The sequence below is a fragment of the Malaclemys terrapin genome, chromosome 9, assembly GCF_027887155.1.
Source record: "Malaclemys terrapin pileata isolate rMalTer1 chromosome 9, rMalTer1.hap1, whole genome shotgun sequence".
Taxonomy (NCBI): domain Eukaryota; kingdom Metazoa; phylum Chordata; order Testudines; family Emydidae; genus Malaclemys; species Malaclemys terrapin.
The window spans coordinates 41,899,113-41,911,868 of record NC_071513.1 but is presented as its reverse complement, the minus strand read 5'-3'; the positions used below and the strand labels follow the sequence as shown (position 1 = coordinate 41,911,868).

The following is a 12,756-nucleotide window of genomic DNA, read 5'->3' as shown; positions in this document are numbered from 1 at the left end:
TGGGGAGAGGGATTTTTCTATTTTTAGGGATGGAATTTTCAGTGCGTTCGGGTGTTTCACATTTGACAACACACAGCAGTTGTCCAGCTGGATAGGCATAGGGGAACACTAATATATATTGTGTATATAGCTATTTTGTTATTCTCAGAGGACAGTGACTTATTAGAAACTTATTAAAGCAACAGTAACCAGGTATGTATGGTAACAAATCCTGGGTGTAGGGGGGTACTTTATGTATGCAGGTATAATCCACCATAGTGTAAGTAAACCCCAACAAAGAAATGAAGACTGGCTCTGGAACACCTTACCTCAAAATAAGATGTCCTTTTCAATCTGCAGTTGTGTTTTGGTGCTGTCACCATAGAGTTATCATAAACAATGTACATGGCTTAAGATTTGAGCCTAGCATACGCTTCCACAATTAGTTTGCACTCCCATGAAAATGTGTAAGACAGGAAAGGGGGCAGTGTGTGGTACCTAAACCTTCCTCTGGGATGTTGAATACCCCCATGTCTTTCCTTTAAATGGGGCGGGGGCTGGGGGTGATATTGTAAAGCATGGTGTCTGTTTCATTCAGTTCTTCTGTGTTTCCTGAAATGATCAGTTGTCGGCTCCTCAGGCTAAAGCAAGGTTCTTTACAGCAGAGCTCTTGCACGGTTTCAGGTGTGAGTGACAGGTAAGTACAGTTGATTACATAGGGAGCTGAGAATGAATGTTACAATAAAAACTGCATTATCCAGGCAGGCACCGTAGACATTGTATTTTACCTGTTCATTCAGGACGTCCTAGCAGTGTCAGTACAGTATGTATCCTTCCCTCTGCAGGGAGCAAATCAGTACATAGTTTAACGATTATCGCCAACAATCATAGTTGACGATGATTGCCAAACTGATTCTGTGTTCAACTTCTGTCTGTTACCATCCGTGTATGTTGTTGACATACTGTTGCAAACATGCCTTTACCTTATACTGATGTGTTGGATTTTTTTGGTAGGTCCCTTCGGGTCTCTTCATTCCCAGCATGGCGGTTGGTGCCATAGTAGGCAGATTACTAGGTGTAGGAATGGAGCAGCTGGCTTATTATCACCATGACTGGACTATCTTCAGTGGCTGGTGCAGTCAAGGGGCTGATTGCATCACTCCTGGCCTTTATGCAATGGTTGGTGCTGCAGCATGTCTAGGTAAGCAATAAATATTTAGTGCTAGTTTAAAGCCAAAACTTAGTGTGATACTTTGTCAGTTATCTACATAGCTGCCTTCGGAGTTACAGAGAAATTATTTTGTGCGAAATGCTACTAGTTTTGCGGACTTTGAAACTGCTTTTATCTAGAGAGAGGAAGCTCTTTGAAAATGTACTTTGTAATGCATAATGTATTGATCATATTTCTGCCTGGTCTAATCTGCACTAGGATGTCCTTGGAAATTAGATGAAACACTTGAGTGGGAATTTCCTGAGTAAATACTTAAATCCCTGGTCAACCTAATTGATTTTAAGCCTTTTTCTAGGCTTTCAGTCCTTCTGTCAGCCTTTCTGCTTCATGGTACAATTCTTGTTTCATGTACTCTGTTGTGGGGTTTGGGGAGTATTTCATCCATTTAACAAAAATCCCTTTTATGAAGTAGGAGTATATCTGACTGGGTTCTACCCTGGGACACAATTCCCAAACTAATTGGCTGCAATGTGCCTTATGCTTTCCAAAGATCTGTTGTGTCTTTGGTTTTCATCACAAGTCACACCAACTTCAGTTAATGCATCCAAGTGGAAGTAGTGGAGCAAACCCTGGAAGTTTAGATTTATCTCGGTCCTGCTGCTGCTGTTTTCAGAGAGCACACATGTCTGAAAACTCAGAATACTTACTTTTAGCCCAGTGGCCCCCAAACTTTTTACGTTGCACCCTTTCCCCCCTCCGGGAGCCAGGGCTGAAAGCAGGACCACAGTTGAGGCCGGATCTGCGGCTGAGGCCACAGTTGGGGCCATTGGCTGACGCTGGGGCTGGAGCCGTGGCTGGGCTGGGAGCCGGGGCCAAGGCTGGGGCTGCATCTGGGGGCAGGTCTAGGGTCGGGAGCAGAACCGTGGGCGGATCTGGGGCTGGAACAGAGCAGAGGGCAGAGCAGAGTTGGGTGGCGCTCCCTTCCCACCCCACTGTGGGGCCTGGCCTGGGCCCTGCTGTGCCCCCCAACATTCCTTTGCACCCCCTAAGGGGGTACGCCCCACAGTTTGGGGACCATTGTTCTGGTGTTGGGGTTCTGTTAGGAAAAAGGAGTAATGTATTTATTGAAATCTAAAATACTTCCTGGCTTTGGAGATGCTGTGTAAAATAGGAGGCATGTAAACATGCTATTTTAGAACATTATCAATCTTCTTGGAAGTAGATCAGTCAGTCACTTCCACTGTTGTTGGCAGAGTACTCCATATGTTGTAATAAGCAATAGCGTTAAATAAACATGGTTGTTTTTAATGGTCTTTGTCACTGGTGGACAAATGCTGAAGTGGAGATGTCACTTAAAGCAGAAGACTGTTACTGGAGGAAAAACTCCCATATTATTGTAAAAGTAAAAAATCAAAGCTTTAGAAGTAGCTATGGGGACTCAGAACTCAAGAAGGCAGCTTTATTGGGTAAAATTTTCAAAGGAGCTTAAGTGTCATTTTCAAAGGTGACTTAGGAGCTTAAGTCATTCAGGCTCTTCTGAATGTTTGTTTTTTATTTATTTTGCTTTGAAACCGATGTGTATGTATTTCCCAGTGTTCAAAATGCCTGTGTGTAGCTAAACCAAAGCAGTTAAAAAGCCATTTGTATCCTCCCATGGCCGTCCAAGGAACTGAAGATGGCAACAATGACGAGTCAGAATGCCACCTGGCTTGGCAGTACACCAGCCTGAAAGAAAGAAATGGATCATAAACAGTTATCTATCCTTGTGGTTGAGGTGTTTTAGATCTGTACTCTGCATGTGTGTGAACTCTTGTCAAGGAACAATGAACAACTTTCCAGCAAGCTGGGACTAAGAAACACCAGTTGGTATTTTATTTTTATATATAAAAATATATTAGTGTGTAGATGCATGTGTATTTATTACTAACTAATGGTTCTCAGTTCCTGCTTACTGGGAAATTGATAAATATAAATCTGAACTGTCAAAGGAAATAATTTACTAAACCAATGTAAATATCAGACACATTTCAGAGGTTCTGTTAGTTCTTCATGATAGCAGACCCACTGAATTGCATGATTCTGGCCACAAAAACATGAGGCAACAGTCCAGATCGGAAGTATGCCCGACCAGCTGATATGAATGTGTGTGGTTCCTTGAGGCTACTTCTGTGTACTATGGGAGAGTCAAAGAAACAACTCTGGCTCCTGGCTTCATGGAATTTAAGTGACACTGAGAAGCAGATCTATCCAAAACAAATTTAATGACTCCTGTAATCCAGACTAAAACGTATAACCAACCTGCTGTAAAGCATGGACATTTTGTAATTAAGTAACATTTACCTATATTCACATTTGTTTTACAGTGTAACCTTGAAAATGATGTCCTGCCTGTCCGTAGAATGTGAAGACTAGGGATGTCCATCTGCTACATCCTCATGATAGCAGAGCTGACTTTAGTGTAGTATGCCTACATTGCACATCAGAAACAAGGGAGCTCTTGTTGGGAATCCCTAGGAGTGTGTCAAACTCTGAGACTTGTGTTCTGCTTTGCAGGTGGAGTAACCCGTATGACTGTGTCGCTGGTGGTTATTATGTTTGAGCTTACTGGTGGACTGGAATACATTGTTCCTCTAATGGCTGCAGCCATGACTAGCAAGTGGGTGGCAGATGCAATTGGACGGGAGGGCATCTATGATGCCCATATTCGTCTCAATGGCTACCCCTTCCTAGAAGCCAAGGAGGAGTTCTCGCACAAGACTCTCGCCATGGACGTAATGAGGCCCCGCCGGAATGACCCTGTTCTGACTGTCCTCACACAAGACAGCATGACGGTAGAGGATGTAGAGGCCATAATCAATGAAACCACTTACAGCGGCTATCCGGTGGTGGTGTCCCGGGAGTCCCAGAGGCTGGTCGGATTTGTCCTCCGGCGAGATGTCATCATTTCAATTGGTAAGAGAACCAAGGAGGAATGCAATGTGGATAAAAGCGTTGCAGTCAGAGACCTCTAAATGTCACCGGTTACAACTTGTTAAATAGAGTGCTGTAGATGTAAGCTTCAGTGAACGTTGTCATTATGCAATGCCTGTGATCAGGGCATGTAACTTCCATCACCCCGAGCCTTGGTGTGCAAAGTGCTACTCAGCGTGTGTGTTTGACTAAATCAATGCAGCAAGAGCACTGCCAGGGAGAATAAGGCTTTGGCCCAGCAGAAACTAAAAATATTTTATTTTATTGGCTGACTTATTTTTGAAAGACACTTTCTGCAGCTAAGCTTCAATGTGGTTGGAGTATTGTTGGTTCTGTGCACTTAAAAACAAAACCCGAGATGCACTTGAAAGAGTGGGTCTGGCTGTTGCCTTATACCAACTTGTTAGTGTTTCATCCACACCCACGGCCATTTGAGATGGTGCTGCCAAACCTGCAGATGGAGGATCAAAGTCACGGGGTTCCCATCAACCTCCACTCCACAAGGGACAGGTTGAAAGGCTAGTGTGCTATTTGCGTGTCATGTTTCAGTGCCACTTGGTGGGCAGTGTGAGCAGCTTTGCGTTGACCAGAGCTTGAGAAATAAGGATTATACCTCCTTCATCACAGCACTGTCTGGGACATGTTGCAAATTCCCCTTACCCTCCTGCTTATCAGGAACTCCCCACCTACTCTGTCCTCAACTTCATGAACACAGGCACTGTCTCTGGGCATACTACCTGTTGGTGCGCTCTGTGGAATGGAATCCTTTTGCCTGGCATGGCAGAGGAGTTTGAGCAGGCAGAGCAAACGTTCTCGTGAGACCCCTAATGTAGCTTGTAAGGAGGGACCCAGATCTGTGTGAACCAGCCCTGTTCATGCTCGTGTTAGTGAGAGACTCTGTAGTGCACAAAAAACACTTGTTGATTTTGGTGGGAATCTGCAGGCTGTATGAAGTACAGACTTCACTCACTGTCTCTCAGTATGGGAATGCTTGCTCTTGATATGTATCTTACTAAATATTTCAGCCATTGACAATGGGAGGGAAGGAAATGCAGGAAAGGTACATTACAGCTTAATGATTTCCTTCCTTGGGCCTGACTGCACTGGGATACAACATGGTCAGAAGTGGGCTGTAGTCCACGAAAGCTTATGCTCTAATAAATTTGTTAGTCTCTAAGGTGCCACAAGTACTCCTGTTCTTCTTTTAACATGGTCTCATTTAGTCAGGACTGTGCAGAGATTTTCCAGTGGAGTAATTCGTGCTTTCTGAAGATTCACAAAAAAGAATTAGTTCCCAGCGGTCTGCCTGATCTGATTGGCGAATGCCTAAGCTGGGCACCATTCTGAATCCTGAGTTTTGGAAGTCAGGCCAGCCGCTTTCCTCATTATTTTAGGCAATAATGATAATTAAATGGTATCCAGGCACTGTGGTAGGTATGGCTAGTATCAGATTGGCCTGTTGTGGTTGGGAGGTGAAGTCTGCTACTCTCATTAAAGTAAACTTTACAAAGGTGGAGGGTACCTTACCTGAGCCATGTCTTCAACGACTGGGGGGAATCATCTTTCTAATCAAGTATACATAGTGATCCCTATCTATTAAGTTGCTATAGAGTATTGTTCTCTGCTAAATATGAAAGGGACCCAGTTCTGTAGCCAGGTAAGGGCACTGAACATGTTGCATACCCCTGTATGCTTCAGTTTGCCCATCTTAAGTTCTGTCTAGATGGGTAGGTTGAAGGTCCTTTTATGACTAGTGCTACATAAAGGCAAACTAGTATCCCTCTCTCACGTCTCCTGAGCAGCAGATCTGTGCCCAGTATTGTCCTCTAGTCATGTCCAGAAATGCTCTTCTATAGGTGGGTTTCTTGGCAGCAACAAGGTGATGCAATTGCTCTGGGAGCACCAAAAAGTTAATCCAAACTCTGTTGTGAATGTAATGTGCTGAGCTGAAGTAGCATTCAGGAGAGGGATGATTATGGTGCCCCAGGGGCTGGGATATCTTCAGCTGAAGAAAAGGGAGTTGGTGTCCAGTGTCCTCACCCCTCCCTCTCAGGTGGCTGGACAGATGGCTTGGGAGAGAGCCTCTGCTATTCCTTTGCTTGAGTAGATTAAGGAATGGTTCTTTAAAGTTCTGTGAATGGAAACAGGGAGGAAAAACCTATGCTTTAAATGTCTTCCCTTTATAACCCACAATGTCTCTCACTCAGAAAATGCCCGGAAGAAGCAGGATGGAATTGTGAGCACTTCAATTATTTATTTCACTGACCACTCTCCTCCGCTGCCTCCGAGCTCCCCATCCATGCTCAAACTCAGGAGCATCCTGGACCTCAGTCCATTCACAGTGACAGACCAAACGCCCATGGAGATAGTTGTGGATATATTCCGCAAGCTGGGACTGCGCCAGTGCCTCGTCACTCACAATGGGTGAGAACGCCGCATAGAGGAATTTGGGCTGGGAATCTAATAGGGTAGCGCTGAATACAAAGCATTAAAAATTGCTTCTTGATCTCAGGGAGCCAAATTCTTCTCTCCTTTTCAACTGGTGTAAATCCAGAGTAACCCCATTGATTTAGTTGGAGTCATTCTAGTTTTACATCCATATAATAGAGAATTCAATGCATAGAAAAAGTAAAAAGCAGAGGTAGCTCACCAACAAGTTGCGTTAAAACAATAGACCTTGCTGGAAAAGGCAGTAAGCTGTCTGGGAGGGGTTAAAGCCATTAGGCACAGCACCATGTCAGATCACGCACCTTGGGCCTAGTCTTCACTTACCGGCTGGTCCGGCGGCACGCCATCGATGTTCTGGGATCGATCCCGGAAGTGCTCACAGTCGGCGCCGGTACTCCAGCTCGCCGAGAGGAGTACGCGGCGTCGACGGGGGGAGACTTCCGGCCGCGTCTGGACCGCGGTAAGTTCGGACTAAGGTACTTCGAATTCAGCTACGTTATTAACGTAGCTGAATTTGCGTACCTTAGTCCGAAGTCCGGACTAAGTGGGGACCAGGCCTTAGAGACACAGTCTTCTTCCACTTGAGCTGTGTGGAAGAAGGGCAGAGGGGTGTGTGTGCGAGGACATTGGTTCTCTTCAGGACACTTCGGTGAATGCAAAATGGAATGTTTTTAGAAAAACCTGTGGAAGATGGGTGTGGGGGAAGAATTAAAATAAATTGTTGACTAATATTTGTAGTTCTGCTTGTTTAGATAAGGATACCCAAAGCAGATTGACCAGTGGTCTGATCAGAAATGTAAATTCCACACTTTGCATAGAGTCTTGGCATTCTGAGCCATGGAAACATTTGATGATAATCATGGATTAGAATTGCCATCAGAGAAGTCAGGGTCGTAGAGTCATTGTGGGAGGAAAATCAGGGAAAGGAGCTCATATGCTAACAATCTGTTAATTAACTTTTCAGGAAACTACTTGGGATCATTACCAAAAAGGATGTATTAAAGCACATTGCACAGATGGCTAATCAAGACCCAGATTCCATACTCTTCAATTAAAAACAGACTAATAAGTATTGGGTGTTTAACACAAAAACGAAACTTTATAAAAGACCGGGGATTTTCTCTTCTATTTTTATTAAGAAACTGGAGCTATCTTCAGAGTTTTCCTGTATGGAGCTGAAGATAATCATGTTTTTTCTACAAAATAACCAATTGCACTACGTAATCTGTGGAAATTAATCTTCTCTTTAGAAGAAAAGACTTTATTATAATGCTTTTGTGAAGTTGCATTGGAAAGATTCCATGAAGGAGTAAAAGCAAAATGCTACAGAATTAAATCTGTTCCCTTATTTTATTTGAACTTTGATAACTAATGTTGGGAGGGGAAGAAAAGACAATCTAGTTTTAAGTCTTCAAAAGCCATGGAGGAGAAGGATGACTTTTGCACACAGCACTAAGATGCCTGAGAAAGAGATGATCATAACTAAGGGCCACAATTCCCAGACAGCTGCTTGGTGAAAACACAAATTTGATCTTTTTTAGGTTTCTAAAAGCAATCAGCAAAATGTTAAGGGGGCTTTTTGAGTTCTGTATTTGAACCCAAGGTAAATCTACATATTCCTGCATGCAGTGTCCAGCTAAATGAGGACTTGTTTTGGAAGCTCTGCTTCTAATCAGAGTGAAGCTTCATTTTAGACTTCTCTGAATGTATTAAGTTACCCTCTGATTTGCTCGTTAAAAGTACCCAAAGGGAGAGCAGAAGGGCTCACTGGTTATATTCTTGCAACTCTCCCCTAGTTGGCTAAGACCACGGATTTCTCCTCCTCTCTAATAAGCAATGAAAGGGTTAAGACAGAGTGGTGAGTTATTGTCCAAGTTTTACTGCACTCCTTCCAAATGATCCCTGATCATGTTACAGATATTGCACAACTGACCTCTTTCTTAATCAGCAGTGTCTTATGTTGAAGGGTATGTCTATTTTATTGGAGTTTCCCAGATCCATAATGTTTACATGTATGCATATTCTGTTCCCTTTTTCCATGCCCTTTACTGTGCCAAACTCAGGATGGAATCCTGTCTCTGGGAATGAGTAACACTGCCACTTTATGCACGTTCTCCAGCTGCTGTCTGTTTTATTACCACCAACTATGCAATAAAAAACCCTTCCTGATCACTCCAGCAGGATAATTTATAACCTGGATGGTCCTTTCCAATTCTGTTTGTCCCAGATTCTAGCAAATTGAATCTGTGTCAATTAATGAGATCACTTGACCGTTTACTGATGCTTTCCAAGTATAGAAATACAACCAGAAACCAGCCTGTTCATCTTAGCACCCTCTCCAGATCAATTTATAGACATGGCTAAGGATTAGCAATGGAATACAGAGCTGCCATTCACCTCTGACTCACCGATTTGAATTCAGGGAAGTGGCCAAAATTGACCGTGCACCAAATACTTGGCCATTGCTTTTGGCAGCTCAACTATCAAGCTGCCTATGAGAAATGAGTTGTGTTCTTAGTCTAGCTCCTGATGGGCAATTATTGGGCTATTAAAACAGGCATTACATTTAGCACAAGTTGGCCATTTTGGGGGCAGTCTTGGCTAAGGACCTTGGGGACTGAAGTCCCCTCATCCTTAGACGAGGTCCATTCAGAGTAGGAGGCAACGTGGGACGTTTACACCATCTAGGTTGCCTTTGATAAACCAGTTTTATGGATAAATCAGACTTCCATGAGCACTAAAAGTTCACTCCAGTGTAAATCAACTGATTTCTGTTTGAAGCACAGAACAAATATTTTCAAAGCCTCTCCAGCAGTGGGCAGGTGTCACCGCTGCTTCAGCATCCTAACAAACAAGACAACAGCAGCTGCTACTCAAATCATATTGAATAGGAGAAGTCAAGTCTGCCGACCAGAATGTTATCACCACATTCAGTATCTTCTGCGTGGAAAATAAAAGCCTTGACTTTGTCTTCAGCATTTCCTGTTCAGCAGGAGAGAGCTGTTTGTTCCCTCTTTTACAGGAGGAGTGGAAAATGTTTGCAATTCAGAACAGGTAGGTTTTAAATTCTGTTATCCTCAGCTCTATCAATGGGTTGCGCTTGGAGTCTCGGTTTGTGCTTGAAACAACTGTTTTGTCCTGCTTTCCAAGTGCTGTCCCTGATTCCTCAACAAACTAATGCTTTACGTGCCCAGTGTTTGTAAAGAACACCATGAAAAACTATTTTTGGCTAAATTATAATCAAGCCTGCACCAAACAAACAAATCTATTTCAGCCGGGGAACAAATGTCATGTCGTGTACCCCATGCCATATTCCTAACACAGAACTTTGTTCCCTTCTCACACTTCCATTCCAGGAAGAGACAAATGGCTTTAAGTTCACATTTCTTGTAATTTCCTTAGGTGTGGAAGACTCAAGCTCTCAAACATACACACAACCATGGTCCTAATTTAGTCTCTTTGAGAGCTGTTATCATTTGGACCTCCATATTTAGAGAGGGTTTAAAATGGCTTGTAAGAGTGCCCAGTCCTGTCAGTATGTTGTATTCAAATGGATTCACCTGTTGGGTTCCCGTGTCACGTGGGAAAAGGAACTGCTGTTCAAGCACACTGTGGGCCACGGGGAGGAGATGGAAGGAAAAAACAGCAGCATGGAACATCGCAATGGGCTAGTTCAGTATCAACCACGGCCTTGGCTCATGTTCCAAGGAGAATGGGCATCAGAGTCTCTTTTCCCCAACTGCCATAGGCGTATACCTGTTGAGTAATAAAAACTAACCAGGATAAGTTAAGGAGAGGAAAGGGTTTTGCTGAAATGCTGCTCACTAAATAAAATTTATAGCACTAAAGGGCTCTTGGGCTTAACAGCAAGAAATATCTGCCTGGCATCCATACAAGAACAAGGTGTGAGCCGACAGATTGTTAGAATCTTGCAGCGTTTCATCCACCTTAGGTGAGTTTACTTTGGATTGCAGACTGCACCAGCTGGCGTCCTAGGGGAAGTTTGCTCACTGCATTATGCAGTAGATTCCTTTTGGTTCCTAAAGGCTGATGTGGTTGCCCAATGTGGGTGGTACAGCCTGCAGTGGATCCTCAGTTCTGGGAGACCCTGCTTGATAAGCATTCTATTGATAGAGCTGGGTGGAGGACGGTCTATGGCATCACAAAAGGAGTGGAAAAGATCTGGTTGTGTTGGCCTTACACAAAGTTTGGTATTCCTCCCAAAATTCATGGGTCAGGGTATTTAGAGTCCCAAATTGATGGAAGGCTAAGGTGGTGGTTTATCATAATGGTACAGAGCAAATGATGTAGGAAGATGGTGGTAGGAGGGACTTAAAGACGACTTTCAAAGAAGAGGAAAAGTCTGCCCCCCCCTTTTTTTTCTGCTTTCTGATGTAAAAAGACCTGAAAGATTTTTTTTTTTTCCAATAAACAGGGTGTGTTCGCGTTTTCTTATCAATCTCCCTGTTTTGTGGGAGGACTCTGGTGAGGGCTGGAGAACTGGTAAGAGGCTAGAAATGAGTGCAGCATTAACAATTGAGAGAAGACATTTTTAGTCAAGGCTGACTTTAAAAATGTTTAATACCTCTGTCACACCCATTCCTGTCAAGCACTGGGATGAAAAGTTGTTTGTGCAAATGGCAGTCCCTGTGCCCCTTTAATGGAAGGCTGAGAGAGCTCTAGTCCTCCAAAAATCCACTACCAAAAACAGGGAAGGAGGAAAAGACTTTATATTTCTAAGATAAAAAAATAAGCAGAAACAATTTCTTAACTTTCTGGTCCTTCTCTCATGAGGTAGCAAGAAGAAGGCAGCATGGGGAGAGGCAACATGATCTCTTTGCAGGATATCATCAAGATGAACTGTGATGACTGAAACATGGATGGTTCGTCTCCAACACAGTTGTTTTCCAGTCAGATGAGCTTCTGGCCTACAGTGGAGCAGCAAAAGGAACCTCAGTTTGTGTCAGTAACTGCCAACAGATGAGTGCCTGTAAATCATGTCTGAGCAGTTATGAATGAAAGAACAGGGTCTCATGGGTAGTGATCTGTTTCTCAAAGGTTGCCTCCTCCTCTCTTGCCAAATATGCCCCAGATATGGTCAAGGAGATAACAGATTAACATCCTAAAAGCCCCATTTATGCACCAACTTTGTCTTAAATGATAAGCTGCAGCTAAAAGGGCACTGAATAAACCATTGCCAACAAGAGAATTGAGCCGTGTCTGCACAATGAAGCTGTACTCACTTAACTAAAGCCATTTCAAAATTAATTTAGGGCCATTCTTCCTGGTGAAACTTACCAGCAGAATTATACTGATATGCCAGCATAATTGTGCTGATAAAATTCACCCTGTAGACTAACACACTATATCTGCCTGGGTGAACACTTATTCTAGAAAGTGGCCATTGTGGGGAGTTATGCCAGTTTAAATATAGTCACATAACTATACAGGTAGAGTTCTGCCAATAAATTTCTCTTGCAAAATGCAGCAGTCTTGTGTTCTGTGATTGGTGTTAAAAGGAGTAAGAAGGATGCACTAGTGGATAGGGCATTGGGGAGTTCTATTCCCATCTCAGGCAAGTCCCTTAATCTGCGTTAGGCCTCAATTCCCCAGCTGTACAATGCGGAGAACGCTTCCCTGCTTCGCAGGGCTGGTGTGTGAGGAAAACATAATACTCCATTAATGAGGATGAGGTGTCTGGATTCTATCCTGATGAGCAACATTTAAAAAGGGCACCATTGACCAATTGCGGGGTGTTCATAACCCTTGTGTACATTGGTGCCCAGCCCACCACACCCATGCCGCCTACTCAAGAGGAGGTGGTTGCCCTACTTCTGTACATATCCTGGATCCAGTCTGGCAAGAGGTGCTCATGTCAGGTCTATCAGTGTGGGACTTGTATAAGTGGAAACTGTAAATAGGGGCCCTGGTGTTAATTTATTCTTAATATTTATTCTCAATACTCAGGATAAAGACAAATGAAATGTCCCTTGAATGTCATTCTCTAGCATGGGGGCTATAGCCTAGTTTGGTAACATGGGTACTATGACTTTATAGGCCGCTTCCTACTCCAGTTTTGCACTTTTTAGATCTGTGCTCTTCAGGACAGGATATTATCATCATCTGTGTCTGTCCACCTTACTTTGAGCACTACCCCAATAGAAATCCTATATACTGCCCTGGATTTG

At 43.5% G+C, this 12,756-nt stretch overlaps 1 protein-coding gene across 2 annotated transcripts in view; it reads left to right on the top strand.

Moving 5' to 3' along the window:
• LOC128843149 (H(+)/Cl(-) exchange transporter 5) overlaps positions 1–8,740 on the top strand; it is a 103,740-nt gene extending 95,000 nt beyond the window's left edge. For both annotated transcript variants that reach the window (XM_054039728.1, XM_054039729.1), the window contains 4 exons: positions 994–1,180; positions 3,704–4,102; positions 6,328–6,544; positions 7,533–8,740. In XM_054039728.1, the coding sequence (XP_053895703.1) occupies positions 994–1,180; positions 3,704–4,102; positions 6,328–6,544; positions 7,533–7,623 (894 nt within the window). In that variant the 3' untranslated portion in view covers positions 7,624–8,740. The remainder of the gene's footprint in view (positions 1–993; positions 1,181–3,703; positions 4,103–6,327; positions 6,545–7,532) is intronic.
• The last annotated feature ends 4,016 nt before the right edge of the window (positions 8,741–12,756 follow it).